Below are 18,269 nucleotides of genomic sequence, written 5' to 3' on the forward strand. Positions count from 1 at the left end.
GTTCCAGTTTCCTGACAAAATTCTCAATTTTGTCTTTAATTTCCTTGAATACATTAAGTAGTTACTTTAAAATCCTTGTCTGATAGATCCATTATCTAAACTCTGCAGATCTGTTTAAAACTGACTTCTATTTTTCTTGATTTTCAGTCACGTAATTTGGTATACCCGTTTACTTTGAAATCGCTATTTGATACTGCATTTGAAAAATAAATAGAAGTAATTTGAGGTTCTAGATATTATTATATTTGCATTTCTTTCTAGTGGCTAGCAACACCAGCAATACTTGAGCCCTTTCCCTGAATCAAAGGTTGATTATTTTGAAGCTGAGATTTAGTCCCTGTGAGAGTTGGTCTGTTTCTAGTTTTTTACTCTTAGGTGTAGTTCCTTCAAGATCCCAATCTAAAATGTGGGAAGTTTTAGGAACTTCCCTCCTTACCAAATCTTAAAGGTTAAGTTTAGCCTTTTAGTCTTATAAGACTGTTGAAAACTAATCAGCTTTTCAACTGCTCCTTTTCTTTCTTTTTTTTTTTTTTTAAGATTTTATTTATTTATTAGAGGCACAGAGAGAGAGAGAGGCAGAGACACAGGCAGAGGGAGAATCAGGCTCCACGCAGGAAGCCTGACGTGGGACTCGATCCCGGGTCTCCAGGATCATGCCCTGGGCCGAAGGTGGTGCTAAACTGCTACGCCACGGGGGCTGCCCAACTGCTCCTTTTCAAATCAGAAGATATCTCTATGGAAAAAGTGGCCTCAAATGCCACTTCTTTGGGTTTCCTTCTTCTCCTATACCTTAGCGCCATTATAATTCTTTACTGTCTTGAAAGGTCTCTAATGCCTTAAAATAGTTTAAAAATTTTTTTAAATTAAAAAAAAAAAAAAAAAACTTTCCCAGATTTTCTAGCTTGTTCTCAAAGGGAGGATTGGTTTGTTATTTAGTTAATCATTATTGGAACTTGAGGACTTTCACAGAAAACTTCCTAATCTTAGTGATCTAGATTCTTCAACTATTTGAGTCACAGTATAAGTAGTCTTGAAATACCTAAAGGAATTACATTTTTAAAAATTTAACAAGCTTTTTCTTTTGCTTCTAAAAGCAAAGGAGCTTTTCTTTGACCCCATGAGGCATTGATTTACCTATGAAATTAGGTAAACTACAAAAGGAATGCAAAGAAAAAGAAGGTTAATATTTGAATTCTAACATTCAAAATAGGATAATGCAGCAAAACAATACCTTTATCACCTTTTTCAGTTTGCCGTTAATGGTTAAAAAAAGAGGGTAGGGATGCCTGGATGGCTCAGTGGTTTGAGCATCTGCCTTTGGCCCAGGGCGTGATCCTGGAGTCCCAGGATCGAGTCCCACATTGGGCTCCGTGCATAGAGCCTGCTTCTCCCTCTGCCTCTGTCTCTGCCTCTCTCTCTCTGTCTCTCATGAATAAATGAATAAAATCTTTAAAAAAAAAAAAAAGAGGGTAAACAGAAGTTGGCTAGAGATACCAGTAAAAGACAGTACAAAGTAAAAAATGCTGGAAAAAATTAAAACAGTGGAAAACTAGGAAAGTGAAAGGCCAGAATATGTCCCAATTTTCCTTTTTTCTGATTCCTCTTTTTCTCGTAGGAGAAAAAAAGTGAGTCAAGTCTGTGAGGGTAGCTCTAGGGCAGGGAAGAAGAACCTTTTGTCTCTCAAAGACAGTATTTTTTTTGGCCTCCACAACTAACTTGCAATATGGCCATACCACTCAGCTTTAAATCAGAGGCTTAGAGAGGGATTTGAGTTTTAGCTTTCCAAGCCACCCTCAGTTATAGAATGTAGATCTGCCATAGGGTTCCCATGCCAGGCAGGGTGTGGTGGCCATGCAGCACAGACCAGTGTATAAACTGCTGAGTTGACCAAGTAGATGGTACACATAGCAGAAACTCAGGAGCCCGCAGCCAATAAGAACTTAAAGTGAGGTAAAGTCAATCAAAGAGCCCAAGTCTGGCCAAGCCAAGACCATCCAAATCAGGAGGTAACCACATCCTTTATTACAGTGCCAGCAGAAGAAGAACACAAAAATTAGAAGGGCATTTTGACTCTTCCCTATCACTATAAAGTCCTATGAACCACATGTACCATATAGGGAAGAGCTCTCTGAGAAAATGAGCACTTTTATATACAAGAGAATATTGTTTGAGTTACCTTATCAAATAAAACCTTAAACTGAACTAGACATTTCTAATAAGCAGATAGGAAGTAGAGAGAAACACCAGAGTGCTTACAGACAAAATTAAAAATTAAATATTTTCTGAGCATCCAAATTATAATTCATTATTATTATCTTTTATTCTACCATGGTATAATTGACATACAACATCATATTAGTTTTTGGTATACAACATAATAGTTTGTATATATAGTGTGAGTTAAATCATGTATCTCTGATATACATGTAAATTCAAACAAACAAAAACAAGTTGTATTCTACCTGTCTGAAGAGGTTAGGGAAATCATCTGCATTGTTGACTTTTCTGATTCCTTTCCCTCCTCCTCCTTCTGAGGCCTTGATCATTACTGGATATCCAACTTCCTCCGCTGCCTTCAATAACAAAGAGAAAAATGGAAATAAGAGTAGTATTTACAGGGAAGGAGAAAACTGGCATCTTCTTCAAGAATGCTGTCATTGAGGGCACCTGGGTGGCTCAGTCAGTTAAGTGACATACTCTTGATTTCAGCTCAGGTCATGATCTGGAGCTCTGTGTTGGGCTCCGTGCTTAGCACAGAGTCTGCCTGGGATTCTCTCTCTTCCTCTTCTTCCGTCCCTCCTCCTGCTTGCATTCTCAATATCTCTCTCCAAATACTGTCATTGGTAGGTCCAAAAGTAGTAAAATAGAAAGGTCTTAAAGACATACTATTAGGTGGGGGAAAAAAAAGTAGTAACTATCTGTAGCATTAGGTTGAACCAAAAGAAAGTGCCTTTTTTTGTAGGTTTAAAAAAAAATTGTTGAATATTGGCATTTTCATATGGTTCAATATAAGACAATCCTATATAGGTCAAAAACAAAATAAAACTATATGTTTATGGGGCACCTGGGTGGCTCAGTCAGTTAAGCATCCGACTCTCAATTTCAGCTCAGGTCATGATCTTAGGGTCATGGGATCTAGCCCCCATGTCAGGCTCTGAGCTGAGTGTGGGATCTGCTTGTCCCTCTCCCTCTACTCCTCCCCTCACTTGTATTCACTGTCTGTCTCTCAAATAAATAAAATACTTTAAAAAATCCTTTATATATGATTATGTATGCATTCATACACCCACATATGAGGGTGTAAAAAAATGTCTAGAATATATACCAGTGGTGATTTATAAAAGGAAGATAGGTAGAATAATTTCCATTTATTCCTGTATAATTAAAATTTCTTATAGCATATAGGTATTCATGTATTACCTCTAATTTTTATTTTTAAAAAAGGTATAAGTAGTTCACTTAATAAAATGTTGATGGTCCCAGTACAGCTTCTGACAATATATATAAGTTTCAACAAATCAGAACTCTAATGTATCCAGAAATTATTTTCTCACTCAAAGCTTTGTAAAAGATAAAAATAACAAGATATCAAAATATTAATAAAATACTCAGGAAACTAATGTTCAGCACATACGTGGTTTTTCTATTTATGGTATTTGATAATAATCAAGTAACAATCCTAAAATTTTCTGAAAATTAATTATATATTTGTTAAGTAGGGAGCTAGTTAAATCAGGATATGTCCCTCTATTAAAATATTATGCAATTATTAAAAGGAATGAGGTGGCTTTTACATGTAATGATACAGAAGATGTCCAGATTGTATTGTTCTGGCAAAAAATAAAGTGGGGAAAAGTTAACCAAAATTTAGAACTAAGTCATTCCTTTGTCAAAACATTCCAGTGACTTATGGTTTCCCTTATAACAATATCTAAAAATGTACCAACAGAAAGAAGAGCATTTCAAATATTGAATTAGTCGATTCAGCACAGTTCCATCTCTACTCATATCTATGCCTGTACACAGAGTTAGCTTGATGAAATAGTGTTATCAAAGAAAGTGTTATCACTGCATGATAAGTATCAAAGAATCAGCCACAATGTGAAAAAGACTAAAATATATATATATATATGGTAGCCTACATGATGTCAGTAAGAAGGTAGCACTTTTAAAAAGATATGAAGGCTGTAGGCATAGGTCATCCATTTAGAATATTTTAGAAGAATTTTAATGTCATGAGAAAAATGCTTATACATAATACTAGGAAAAGAAATGGGGATTACTAAACTATATATATCATAAAAACCTAATTTTATACTTATAAATAATTAAAAATTATAAGAATAATAACTATAAATATGGGAATCTATTAATAAAGATGATCACTACTATAGTAATATGTCCTATGAATCAAAAGAAGCTAAAAGAAGATGTACAAATTTGTTATGAGTATGTATCTATCTCTGGATGGTGGGTTTATGGGTGGATTTATTATCATCTCTTTTCTGGCCTCCAAATTTTTTACCAGAAACTTTTATGTTTAAAATTATGACCAGGGGGCAGCCCGGGTAGCTCAGCAGTTTAGCGCCACCTTCAGCCCAGAACCTGATCCTGGAGACCTGGGATTGAGTTCCACGTCAGGCTCCCTGCATGGAGCCTGCTTCTCCCTCTGCCTGTGTCTCTGCCTCTCTTTGTGTGTGTGTCTTTCATGAATAAATAAATAAAATATTTAAAAAAATAATAAAAAAATAAAATAAAATTGCGACCAGGAAAAAAAGGAATTTCAGTTGATAAGCAAAATAGCTAGTTCCTTACACAAAGGACTTCTACTCTTTTGCAAATTACAGCGAGTATAGCATACACAGTTCCATTAGAAATATTAATAATTCTTATTAAGGAGATTAGGAGAGTTTAACTTGAAACGCAAACAAAAGAGCAAAATTAGTTGAGCTTTCACTGTTCCTCTTGAATTTATAACATATAAAGTCAAACATGAGTAGTGTGTTTTCCTAAAATAGTCTCTTTCACCATCTACTTGGAAGTATAATTGATACTTCTAACTATTTAAAAAGTGAAAGAGAACAAACTGGAGAGAACTATAAGAAAGAAGAGGCAATGTTGGAGAAAGATCTCCTTTTGCTTGGGTTTCTGTTTCTACAAGGAAGGACAGTAATTAGACACTTTTGGCCTCTCTTGGCTCCCTCCCTCACCCCTTCCTCAAGGGAAAAAGAATGAATTGTGTGATTGGTCAGTTTGGAAGGAGGAACTGAGCATGCATAGCTCAGCGTCTTCCCCTTTGGGATCAGCCCACTGCACAGAACATATGCTGTTTGTCAGCTCTCAGCAGTACAAGAAGTTGAATGGTAAAAGCTCTGTCTTTGTGGAGGAAAGTGTGGTTATGCAGCACCACCAGTACCCAATGAGTAAGCATGTTTAACTTGGTCTTTCAGTTTACAAATCTGATTGTTGCTACACACTGAAGCCATTTTCACCAACATCTCTATTCATAAGAAAGCTGACATTTATCTATCTGCCTGGCTTCTTGGTTCTGAATTCAAGCCTGGGAAAATGTGTGTTGTTTGTTGCTCTGTCCTCCACCCCAATCACCACACACATAGACACACACACACACACACACACACACACACACACACTAACAAGTGGTAGAAAGGAGAATCAATAAATACTTCCTTAAAGCTCTGATTTAGCCACCTAAAAAATGTTCTGTCCAGGTGAAGAGCTTGCTTCAAAACAAATTTAAGTTATTTTTGTTAAATCTAGGTCACTTCCTTACTCTATAAACTGTATCCCTGGGTAGCCCAGGTGGCTCAGCGGTTTAGCGCCATCTTCAGCCCAGGGCCTGATCCTGGAAACCCGGGATCGAGTCCCATGTCAGGCTCCCTGCATGGAGCCTGCTTCTCCCTCTCTGTTCTCTGTCTCTGCCATTCTCTCTCTCTCTCTCTCTGTGTCTCTCATAAATAAATAAATTTTTTTTAAAAGTAAATAAATAAATAAACTATTTCTCCTGCTCTTACAATCCCAATGCCATCATGGGTGTATATCATCAAGCAGCCTTCAAATTACTTTGTGACTCTAATTGGCCAGTTGAAAGACATCGCTCCCTAGAGTTAGTAACCTACCTTTAGCCCATCATCCACATCCTTCACATAACCTTTTTCGTATAATTCCTGGGGAACATTTAAGATACGTTTGGAAAAATCATTTTCATGCCAGTCCACCCGAAGACCTGCAATAGATAACAGTGACTTAAAAGCTGCTATAAAGGCTTCTGCTGTCAATTTTCTGTTATTCCTTCTTTAAAATGCTCTCATATTTATCTAAAACTAAGGTAGATATGAGAAAGAAGGATGCCATAAAAGCCTCATCAGTCCTTGGGGTTAATGGTATTTAGCTCTAGCCGGGACCTGGCAACTCGGGTTCTGACCCTGGAAGAAGCCAGGAGAGCTAATAGGGAGCAAACTTACAAAAATGCAAGGACATACAAGACAAAAAAAAAAAAAAAAAGCAGGTCAGACTTTTCACAGCAACTCAGCAGGCAAAATACCTTCGATCTGTGTGTTCAGGCCTGCTCCAGGGCCAGAGGTCTGGGAAATAATTCAATCTTTACGAGCCCTTGGAAATGGAAATGGCGGTTTTATTGGCCTCAGCAGAGTCATGATTCCATGCTCCCTGAATGTCCCTGTACTCAGCCACAAGGGGAATGCTATAGCCTCTCCATTCAAACAAGAACAAATTCAACCTTTTATTTTAAACTGTTTGACCCAGCAGGTCTGGAGAGGATATGGCAATTCCCCTGGAGAGCCAGAGTAACAAGAGTTCAAATCTGTTCAGCCTTAAGACAATGGTCGTTCCCACTTAAAAGAGGTTTTAGAGTATGTCTGCTCCCTGTGCTGGAGTATTAAAAAAGGCAAGTTCATATTGTTATCAGCTACAGTGATTTACATGGCACTCTTTAAGGGATTTGTCAAGTATAAATCATTTTAAGAAAAATTTTATTCTTCTGTATGCCTGTAAGAAAGGTTGATTATTGCCCTCCTTTTCTGCATCAAGGGCAAATGAGAGGTGGAATAATACTAAAGAGACAAAGCATATCATCAATAGATGGTGGACTGACATTAAGAAAATACGCAGGCAAACATTTGAATAAGTGGGTTTTAGATTTTACTTAGTGACCCAGGTCACCTGCCAGGCAGGTTGGTTCACAGGCCTAATTCTGCCTAAGTCCATATCTGATGGAGATTCTAGTCTACCCAGAGCAGATCCCAATCTGTAGAACCATATGAGTTTTCTTGGAATTTCTCCAAAATCAAATTAAGTCCCTAGATCACTTAAATTACAGTTTAGCACCTGTGCACCTGGTACAAGTGCTATATTTTATATTCTAAGACATGATAAAAATCACAGGTGTATTAATTAAGCTAGGTAATACCATAAATCAACCTCAATTCTATTTCTTATCACATATCTGTCTACATTTTAAATAACCTGAAGACCTCAGCCACAATCCCAAATATCCTACTGAGCTTTTCTGTACTTCAAAATACAAACAGGAAATACTTTCTTACCACTGCCACTCCAGGGAAGAGTTGGGATACCTGCAGTTTGAGCCACTATAGAAGATGCAATCTTATCCCCCAAAGCCCACATGGCCTGGCTTGGAGGGCCTAAAAACAAGAAAAGAACCATGACTGTAACATCGTGGCCTCATTTCTGTCAAGCAAATTTTTGTCTTCTATATAATTATTATTATTTTTATTTTTTTTTATTCATAGAGACACAAAGAGAGAGACTGAGAGAGAGGCAGAGACACAGGCAGAGGGAGAAGCAGGCTCCATGCAGAGAGCCTGACGTGGGACTCGATCCAGGGTCTCCAGGATCATGCCCTGGGCTGCAGGCGGCGCTAAACCCCTGAGCCACCGGGGCTGCCCTATATAATTATTTTTGTATTTGTCTTGTCTCCCGTACATCACATATCATGGAGATCATGAACTTGATTAGGGAGATTATTACATTATGACTCATCTTTGTACCCATGAGAGAACCTAATGTAGTGAGCTTTTAGCACACAGTGAGAATTCAGTATGTATACGAAATTAAATTCCTGACAAATCTAATTTTATCGTCGTTTATGATCCAACTTGACCAGATTATCAAAATCTTTTTTTTTTTTAACCAATCCTAAAATAAGGACTAAGAAGTTAGGGGTTCAGGTCTGAAATACTGCCCTCCTTGGTCTTAGGGGAATCCAAAAGGAAGATTTATCTTTAATAGGGTTTACAAAATAAAATCATCATTGTGGAAGGGCTCTGAGATAGAAACACGTGGAGCCATATACTCTTGATTTCTTTAAGAGAGCAGAAAAGTCAGAAGAAACAGCTCTCACAACCCATATGCTTAAACATGAAGGTGCTGATTCATATTTAAGGGCACAGTGCTAGGGTATCCTAATACTCAATTATCTCTGCTATATAATAAGAGGTCCTTTCTCCACATATTTTCTTAAGATTAATGGCAAAGTTTTAAAAGGCCAGTGTTTTAGAAATCAGAGCCTTCTCCATATCTCATGGGACAGAAAATACAATCAAGATGAAGAAAGATAATTAGAGATGTAAGAAATGAGGAAGAGAAAAAAGAAGAGATATGAAGAGGGCTACTCTGAGAGTTGCTAATTGATGAAAAATAAGAGCCCAGTGCATGTCAAAAAAAGAAAAGCATATAGAATGGAATACAGGCAAAACTGACAGAACCAGAATGACAGGAAGAGTATGTCAGAAAGGCTTACCCATGAAGGCGATGCCATTTTTCAAAAGAAGTTCTGGGAGCTTGGGATTCTCAGAAGCATGACCCCAGCCAGCCCACACTGCCTATAAGGAAAGATAATATGATTTGTTCTTAAAATTCATACTAAAAAAACCATGATAAACTATATTACTCTCTACCAAAACTGTACTCCATGAGGTATAATAGCTCCACAGGAACCTAATATTTAATCCAAGTTCTATGCTTGATTCTTGGCAAACTTTTTACAGAATAAGAATAAGCAGTCCATTGTGGCAAAACTTTTGAAGAGTTCAAAACCAAGTTGAAGTTGATATTAAGATCTAGCTAGTCTTGCTGCTATTTAGGAAATTTAATTCATAACTGTTCCACTAGACTCTATAGAGCTCTTTCCAGAAATATTGGTTTTCTTTCACAGATCCAATTACTTTGGCCACTCACTTCCATATTTATATCTAGTAGTTATACTGCCATATAAATCTCTAGTTTTTTTTTCTCTCTGGGCTTAAGTACATTTATCCTAAATTTCCTAACACAATAATAGGGAAGAAATAATCTACTTCTTCACTACCATATTCTGAGCCAAGAATACTCCACCAGAAAAAGGAGTTTTTAATTACTTGAGACAGTTTGAAGGTGAAATGGATAGCATAAATAATCTCTTAAGATCCTTACAAATCTTGCTTATATTATGTTTACTTTTGACTCATTCATTTTTTTTCCATCTTTCTTCTTCCCATCTGTTATATACCACCTAAGAAAAGCTTTTATCAACTTTCAACAAAGATGATTTATATAAAATTTAAAGTTCTTCTCTGAAAAAAAAATAAAGTTCTTCTCTGGATAGCCCCTTGCATCTAACAGTCAAATGCCTAAATTTGGTTTGAAAGGACACATTGGCATCTCTTACTTGTACGGGAATCCTTTTAGCAATATCAAGAATTAATTCCACGTTCGCATAGTTGTTGTTATTTGGTCCTCCTGGCACTGGCACATAGTGATCCGCCATCTTAATGTATTCTGAAAATGTAAGCAAATTAGTAGAGAACACCGGCTTTATTTTCAGAAATATAACAGCAGAGCAAAACTTTGTAAAGGTAAGATATCACAGGTAATGACAGGACAAATTGCATTAACTTCTAGGGTAACTTCTAGGACCATTTAGTTAGAAGCTCTGACTGTTAAATCACAGGCACTAACATGTGCTAATCTCATATTTAGGAAGTTCTTATACCAAAACAACAGTTCTCAAACATTTCACTACGTAACCGGTTAGAAGTGTCTTTAAGATCTCTATATCAAGGATGACCTATCACTTAGAGACCCCTGTATAATCATTCTATTCAATAAGAAGTTTTAGTCCTGACACCCTTTATCTTTAACTTGTACTGTACTCTAAGGAAGGCCTTTTCCTGGTGTAGAGCTGGGACAAACCTGGAAAAGAGGTAGAGCCTGAAGGGTTTGCAGACTGGCTGAACAGGAAAGGTTAGTTACAGGCATCTACCAAGTGATTGTAAAGAGCTTATCTGGAATGTTGGAGATAGTAGGCATTTGAAAGGCACTTTTAAAAGATAACTTCTTTCCCTCCTTACATTTTTTTTGCTCAGTATTCCCTGATGTCTCTCTCTTCCTATTCTGGCAGCAACTGTAGTAGAGCAGCAGCTACAAAGTGCAGTTAACTATACTAAGTAGTTTATATATGTTATTTAATACTCAAAAATCCTATATGTAATAGGTATTAATGGTACCTAGTTTACAAGAAATCAGCTTGGAGCAGTCAAATAACTTGCTCAAGGTCCATCTCCACCGTATTTATTAATAATGTTTCTTCTATCTTGTTCTTAATTTTTAAAGGTTTCATGTTCTTCTAAAAAAAATTCCAAAGTAAGATACAAAGGCCTATAGTTTGTTCAAAAGAAAAATAGGTTTATTGTTCTCTTTGACAATAAAAGGGAAACCATATTAATAATAATAATAATAAAAATTAGGTACTATATCAGGATGTAATAATACTATTTTCTTAACAGCTGAAATCACTCAATGTCTCACTACTCAAAGATAATCAGTTCGTGCTTTGATATACTAGAAAACATAAATTGTTAGCCAATCTAACAATATACTGTGGGATCTTCCCATATATGACAAAGAGATATATTTAACATATATTTAATACACTTCATATTTCAATGGATGTCTACTATTCCATAATGTCACAACTGTCCATAATTCATTTAACCACCAACTCTCTGATGGACATATAGGTCATTAATAATTTGGAAAATATTAAAATAATGTGATGAATATCCTTATACCACTGTCTAGTTATACCTACAGGATATATTCCTAGAAGTAAAACTACTAGGTCAAAAGGTATCCACATTAGACTCTCCTTAGCAACATGGGTGACAAATTGTACTCTCACCTATATAAGATATATCTTTTTTTTTTTAAGATTTTATTTATTCATTCATGAGAGACACGGAGACAGAGAGAGAGGCAGAGACACAGGCAGAGGGAGAAGCAGGCTCTGTGCAGGGAGCCCGATGTGGGACTCGATCCTGGGTCTCCAGGATCACACCCCGGGCTGAAGGCGGCGCTAAACCACTAAGCCACAGGGGCTGCCCAAGATATATCATTCTTTTAAATTTTACCAGTCTTCTAAACTAAAAAATCCCAATCGACTATTATTTTGGTTTGCATTTGATTGCCATTAGTATCAAATTTCTTCTCATATGTTGATTGTTCTTGTTTCATTCTATTATTAACTACCTAATTCATGTTCTTTGTTCATTTTCTATGGAAGGGTATCATTTTCTCCATTATAGGTAGACACTATTTGCTGTGAATGTTTTTTCAGATGTTTTGTCTTTAACTTTTCTTTCTTTTTTTAAGTGCTATACAAAAATTTTTATGTAGTCAAATCCATCTAACTTTTCTGCCATGGTTTTTAGTCTTTTCTGAATTTCTGTAGCCCTGGGTAAAGAAAAGGTACCTTAATTGCTGACCTATATCATACACGTACAAAGATACTGCTGTCACTAACCAACAACATTTCAGAGTTCTATGCCAATCAGTCTTCTATTACGTAGATAATAAAGAGAAACCCTGGTCAGTAGAAGAAGAAAGCATAACTTATTCACACAGCTTGGATTTCTCCATCGTCTCCTGGTTCCCATAGATTCCATAATTATCACCAGAGATGCTATTTTAGAGAATGCTGACAGATGAACAAAACTCCCCTCAAAAAAGAACCCTTGGTTCTTTACCATGGATTGCACTAATCATCCACTTTTCCAACTTTCCCAATAATGACCATAACATAAAAATATGCAACTGGGTTGATTATTACCACTTTCAATTAACCTGTCATGTTTGCCTTCTCTTCTCCAGGTCTCAGAGGATGAAGCCCTCTTCTCCTCATGTTAATAACCAATTCTTCCTTCTAAAGCTCCTTCTTCATAACCTTTTTTTTTTGTTTTTGTTTTTAATTTTTTTATTTTTTTTCTTTTCATAACCTTTTAAATTGCAAAAGTAATTTGTGTTTTTCCCTGGATTCCTGTGATGACTGTACAATGGCACAAGTTGACTAAAACTCATAGAACTGGGTACTTTTTATGGCACGTAAATTATATTCAGTAAAGGTCCTAAAATAATTAACATAATAGAAAGGTAGGAAAAAGGAAAAAATCATCCAAAATACTAATTCTTTAATTCAATACCACTAGTATTATAATCCTTTCTAGAGTTCTATTTTTCAAATAACTTTTAAAGAAATTGGAAAATTGCATAACTCTTTGTAAAAAAGTTGGAAAAAGCAAAAAAAGAAACACCCCAAAATATCACCCCCAAAGATAACTACTATTGCTGTTGGCATATGTCATTACACCTTTGTTTTTTCTGACTATATGCAATGTATTTTTTCCCTATTATTCTATCACCATAATAACTTCCTTGTACCTAACTTTTTTCTTTGAAATAGTGACAGACAGACACATCATCTATTCCCATGATCCCAGTTTCTAGGTATTCATCCCTTAAGGAACTCCCCTCTCCCTGGGTGTAAACAGGATCTATGACTTGCTTCTAGCCAAAAAAATATGTCAAGGATCAGGAGCTGTCACTTTCATGATAACATTACAAAGAAAATAACTGATCTTACTAGAAAACTTTCCTTTGCTGGCTTTGAGGTAGCAGACAGTCATTCTGGGATGGCCCACATGACAAGGAGTCAAGAATAGTCTTCAGCCAATAACTAGCTAAACATTCAAAAAAAAAAAAAAAACAAAACAAAAAAAAAACTAGCTAAACATTCAGGCCCTCAGTCTGACAGTTCATAGAAAACTGAAAGCTGCCAACAACCACCTGAGTTGGAAAGTAGGTCCATCCCAAGTCAAGCCTCAGATGAGACTGCAGACCCAGCCGACAAGTGACTGCAGTCTTGTGATAACCTGAAGCAGAAGGCCCAGCTAAGCCAGAGGACCTACAGAAATTGTGAGCTAATGTCTGTTGTTTTAAGCTGCCAAGTTTATGGTAATATTGTTACACAAAAAGAAAGAAAGAATGTAGTAATTTATTAGAATTCATTTCAGACCAATAAATGTTATTCCACAAAATATTTTTTAATGTCTGCATGGTATTTCACAGAATTGGTGTTGCACATTTTACTTAACCAATCCGCTTCTGTTGGACATTTAAGTTACTCCCAGTTTCTCATTATTTTAAATAATGCTGCAATAAATATATATCCTTGCATGAATACATTTGCCCCATTACTAATTTTTTTTCCTCAGAATAAATACCAGGAAATACTTATTTTTGTCCACTTGTACTCAGGCCTGCATCCCCTTCCACTTCCTTCGAGTCCTTGTGCACTTCCACCCTTTCCCTCTTGGCTCCTTCCTCTCAAACTATAAACATTCCCAAGTCTCTTTCACTCTGAAAAATAAAAATCCTCCCTGACCCTGAATTCCTCTTCAGTTACTACCTTTCCTTCTTCCCTTCTCATTCAAAATTCTTTAAAAAAAACGTGTCTATGGGATGCCTGGATGGCTCAGTGGTTGAGCATCTGCCTTTGGCTCAGGTGATCATCAGTCCCCCATTGGGTTCCCTGTGAAGAGCCTCCTTCTCCTGCTTCTCTCTCTCTGCCTATGTCTCTGCCTCTCTTTGTGTCTCTCATGAATAAATAAAATCTTTAAAAATAAAATAAAAAACTCATCTACATTGACGATCCCCATGTCACTTTCCATTCATTCCTTAACATTCTCTATCAGCCTCCATTCTCAAATTGTTTCACTGAAACTATTCTTGGAAATACTACCAATGATTTCCTAATTACTGCATAGGTTCTATCCCTACTTTATTGGACTGCTAACACATTTGACCCTTCCTGATTGAAATTCTCTTTTTTCTCTCTTCTGTTTTTTTCTCTCTCTAGTCATCTCTTCACAGCACTGTTTAAGGACCTATCCTCCTAAGTCTATCCCTAAAATTTTACTTTTATAAAATTTCATCCTTAGCCCTCTTCTTTTCATTCTTTGTTCTTTTGGGGAGGTAGTGTTAATTACTATATGTTGGGGCAGCCCGGGTGGCTCAGCGGTTTAGCGCTGCCTGCAGCCCAGGCCGTGATCCTGGAGTCCCAGGATCGAGTCCCATGTCAGGCTCCCTGCATGGAGCCTGCTTCTCCCTCTGCCTGTGTCTCTGCCTCTTTCTCTGTGTCTCTCATGAATGAATAAATAAAATCTTTAAAAAATAAGCAAAAACAAATTACTATATGTTTGCTGATAATGTAGACTCTTTTTTCTCTGGCTCTCATTATTTCCAAGCTCTGGAAGGATATATCCAACTTTTTACAGGACTTATAATATCTGCTTAGTATATGTGCTGCCGAAGCAAGCACATAATATCTGCTTATACCAGAAGTACTCCAAATCTAATCTATCTCCCCCCAAAAAACCTCACTCTTCTGGCTACATTATTATTTTGCCCTTGTTGATGATACTGGCATCTGCCTAGTCAACTAAATTAGAAACCTAATAATAATCATTAACTCTTCTTTCTATCACCAAATCTTGCCAATTTTATCTCCTAAACACCTAAAACATCCCTTTCTTCTCTCTTCTCAGTTTCATGTTCTGTAGTATTGCCTTCCACAAATAGATCTTCCAGATGCTATTTGAATTGTCCATCTGCTTGTTTCAAAAAAGAAAAAAAAGTACCTTTAAGAGATATACACTGAATATTTACAGATGAAATAATATAGCTAGGATCTGCTTCAGAAATTATGTGTGGAAGGGGGAGGAGGTGAAAGTATAGATGAAATAAGATTGGCCATGAGTTGATAATTGTTGATGCTGGATGACAGGTAAATGGGAAGAGATTCATTATCCTCTTCTACTTTTGAATTGTTAAAAACAACAAATAATCCATTTAAAATGCCAATTATTTAATGACCAACACTTAGACACATACACATCCCTAATAAACTAAAGTCTATGCTCCTGAGAATGAAAATCAAGGCCTTCCTTGAGAAATATTAGATCACATCCTGTACTTTGACAAGTACACCTATAGTTTCCAGCAAACTATTACTACATGCCTTCATACATTTGCAAATACTGTTCTTTCTGCTTGGAACATCCTGCTAATTAAGACCTGCTCATTCTTGACTAGGCATAGCTTCTTTCAGAGAGCATTCTTTCAACCCTGCTACCAAGAGGTAAGATGCCTCAGCTCTGTTCTCACAATATCCTGTGCATATTCCTATTATAGCCCTTACCCTTACCTCATTGTATTGAAATTATTTGTTTCCTAGAGCAAGATCCTATTTTATTCAATTATGGTTCTCCATCTTCACTGAATAAATAAATTAATAGGAGTACCAGGTGGAAATAGATGGGGAAAAAAAAGTCATGCAAGGTAGTTTATATTTATTACAGAAAATTTCATCTTCATAACTATCCAGGGAATTAGATACTATGATCTTCCTTTTACCGATACAAAAATTGTGGCTCAGAGATGTTAAAGGGTCAAACTAAATGATTTCACATAATAACATACACTTTCCAATAAAATGGTACCTTATCTGTTTCAAATAACATAATAATCCGTACTCCTTAGGAATAGTTTTTAACATCACTGTTTCAACAGAGAGAAAATATATACAGACTAAAATAGGTTTAAAAAGAGCTCTTTAAAGAGCTAATGTAATCTGTGGGTACACTACCTTAAAGATTATACTTTAGTGATAAAAAGTATGGAGAGAAAGGACTAACCATATTCTCTCAGCTATACTAATAGTTTTTATCTACAACTCTCAGATGGAGGGCCATGTAGCTTAGCTTGTAAGGGAAACCGCATTTCCTTCCAAATCTTTCCATTTACACATTAAAGTATGTGGCTTAGCAAATACTGGAAAGGCATACACCTGGAAACCTCAATCAATAATGGTTAAATTTCTACTTATTTTTACTTACAACACAGGAGACTGTGTTGAGGTTAAATATAGTACAATCACGGGGGATCTCCGGGTGGCTCAGTGGTTTGGCGCCTGCCTTCGGCCCAGGGCGTGTTCCTGGAGTCCTGGGATCAAGTCCCACATCGGGCTCCCTGCGTGGAGCCTGCTTCTCCCTCTGCCTGTGTCTCTGCCTCTCTCTTTCTGTTGTCTCTCATGAATAAATAAATAAAATCTTTTAAAAAAAAAAAAAATATATATAGTACAATCACTTGTATAAGTCTATTACTGACACTATTTTAAAGAGAAACCCTTGGGTTTGGGAATCCCCCTAAGTTAACATTCTCCTACTTAGAGACTTTGCTATCACAATGCTTTATGCTTATGAGTGATGTTTTTAGTGTTAATCACTCACCTGCATTGGCTTTCAGGTCTTCAGGTGTTACCATAACAACAAATCGGATTGCACGTTCATTTCGAAACATCTCATAAGACCATCGACGGATAGACCGCATGCATTTCACTGCTGCAATGCCATTGTTGGCAATAAGAACCTGGGAGAATGGTGGGATGGGAATTGGAGAGAAAAGTAGAAAAGGCAGGCAATGACAAAGGAAAAGAAATGAGATCATTTCTGTAGATCCATCTTTCTCTGAAAAGCCAGATTTTCAATTAGAAATTTGCATTGCTAGTCTAGGCTTCCACAGGATCAAGGGATATTTTAAAATATTAGCTAAGCAAATACTTCAATATGTGCCAACTAAAACTTACTGCTTTTAACTTAATTTCTGAAAGAGGAAAAAAAATCACAATTTTTCAAATCTTGTGAATTTGTGAATTATTCTACCATACCTGTTACTAGGGGAACAGAAGACTAACTTCAGAGGGATGATGTATTATTAAGGAATGGGGACAACTAAACAGTGTAATGTCAAACACTATTCTCTGCTGTAGTAAAACAAGGCAGAGTCCTGAACATGTGTAAGAATGCTGGCACCAACCACTATCTCTCTCAAAATGCTGAACCCTAAATGCCTTAGAATTGTAGAAGCTGCCCTACAAAGAATGGTCACAAAAAAAGAGTAGAAGAATCTAGGATCCTGAGACATCTCTGTAAACAAACCTCTCTTGACCTGTCTTGCAGTCATGGTCCCAGGATAACAGAGGCTAGGAGATATACAATATGTCTTTATTGGAGGATTAACAGAAGGACACCCCTGGAGCAATACTCTTAGGAGTAGGAATATAGGTCCCCATGCTTTATTCTTTGAATCATTGTGAACTCTTCCAGCCAAGTTGTCCTTTCGGCTCTGACATGGTTTATATAAAAGGGGCACAGGGATCCCTGGGTGGCGCAGCGGTTTGGAGCCTGCCTTTGGCCCAGGGCGCGATCCTGGAGACCCGGGATCGAATCCCACATCGGGCTCCCGGTGCATGGAGCCTGCTTCTCCCTCTGCCTATGTCTCTGCCTCTCTCTCTCTCTCTCTCTGTGACTATCATAAATAAATAAAAATTTAAAAAAATTAAAAAAAAAGGGGGGGGGCACAGAATTACTCTAACATTTCAAAATATTTGTAATCTCTTTAGGTATTTCATATGGTGTATTCCCTCTAAGCATCTTCAATACATGCTGGAAGCCATTAAATAGCAGTGTATCAAACTACAAGCCTTCTGCTCTGCAACTCCCTCCACTCCCTTAGCTCTCGATCCAAGGCAGTGACATATCTCCTCACCACTATCTCACAAACTGATCAACCTACACCCTCTTAGATTGGTGCAACCTAATGCCATAAACCACAGGACCTTTTAAAAAGAACTTTTTGACCACCACTTCATCTTTTTAATTAACTCGGCCTAAATTATCAGTGGTAAATACATAGAAAATGGTGACATTCACAGGACACTATGAAGGAAGAGAGGTGAATTCTGCAGGAAGAGGCAGTCTCTGAAAATCTAAATGTAAGTTGTGAGCAAATCTAGACAACAAGTCTAGGCATCAAATCTCATGAGCTTCTGAAAA

The 18,269-nt window shown here is 36.8% G+C and overlaps 1 protein-coding gene across 8 annotated transcripts in view; it reads right to left on the bottom strand.

Annotated features, from left to right (window-relative positions):
• Positions 1-18,269, bottom strand: part of ACACA (acetyl-CoA carboxylase alpha) — a 283,891-nt gene that overhangs the window by 174,121 nt on the left and 91,501 nt on the right. For all 8 annotated transcript variants that reach the window (XM_038548036.1, XM_038548037.1, XM_038548038.1 and 5 more), the window contains 6 exons: positions 16,665-16,803; positions 9,710-9,819; positions 8,804-8,885; positions 7,587-7,685; positions 6,141-6,247; positions 2,463-2,573 (listed from right to left, as the gene is read on the bottom strand). In XM_038548036.1, the coding sequence (XP_038403964.1) occupies positions 2,463-2,573; positions 6,141-6,247; positions 7,587-7,685; positions 8,804-8,885; positions 9,710-9,819; positions 16,665-16,803 (648 nt within the window). The remainder of the gene's footprint in view (positions 1-2,462; positions 2,574-6,140; positions 6,248-7,586; positions 7,686-8,803; positions 8,886-9,709; positions 9,820-16,664; positions 16,804-18,269) is intronic.

Source organism: Canis lupus, chromosome 9 (assembly GCF_011100685.1).
Source record: "Canis lupus familiaris isolate Mischka breed German Shepherd chromosome 9, alternate assembly UU_Cfam_GSD_1.0, whole genome shotgun sequence".
NCBI classification, from domain to species: Eukaryota; Metazoa; Chordata; class Mammalia; order Carnivora; family Canidae; genus Canis; species Canis lupus.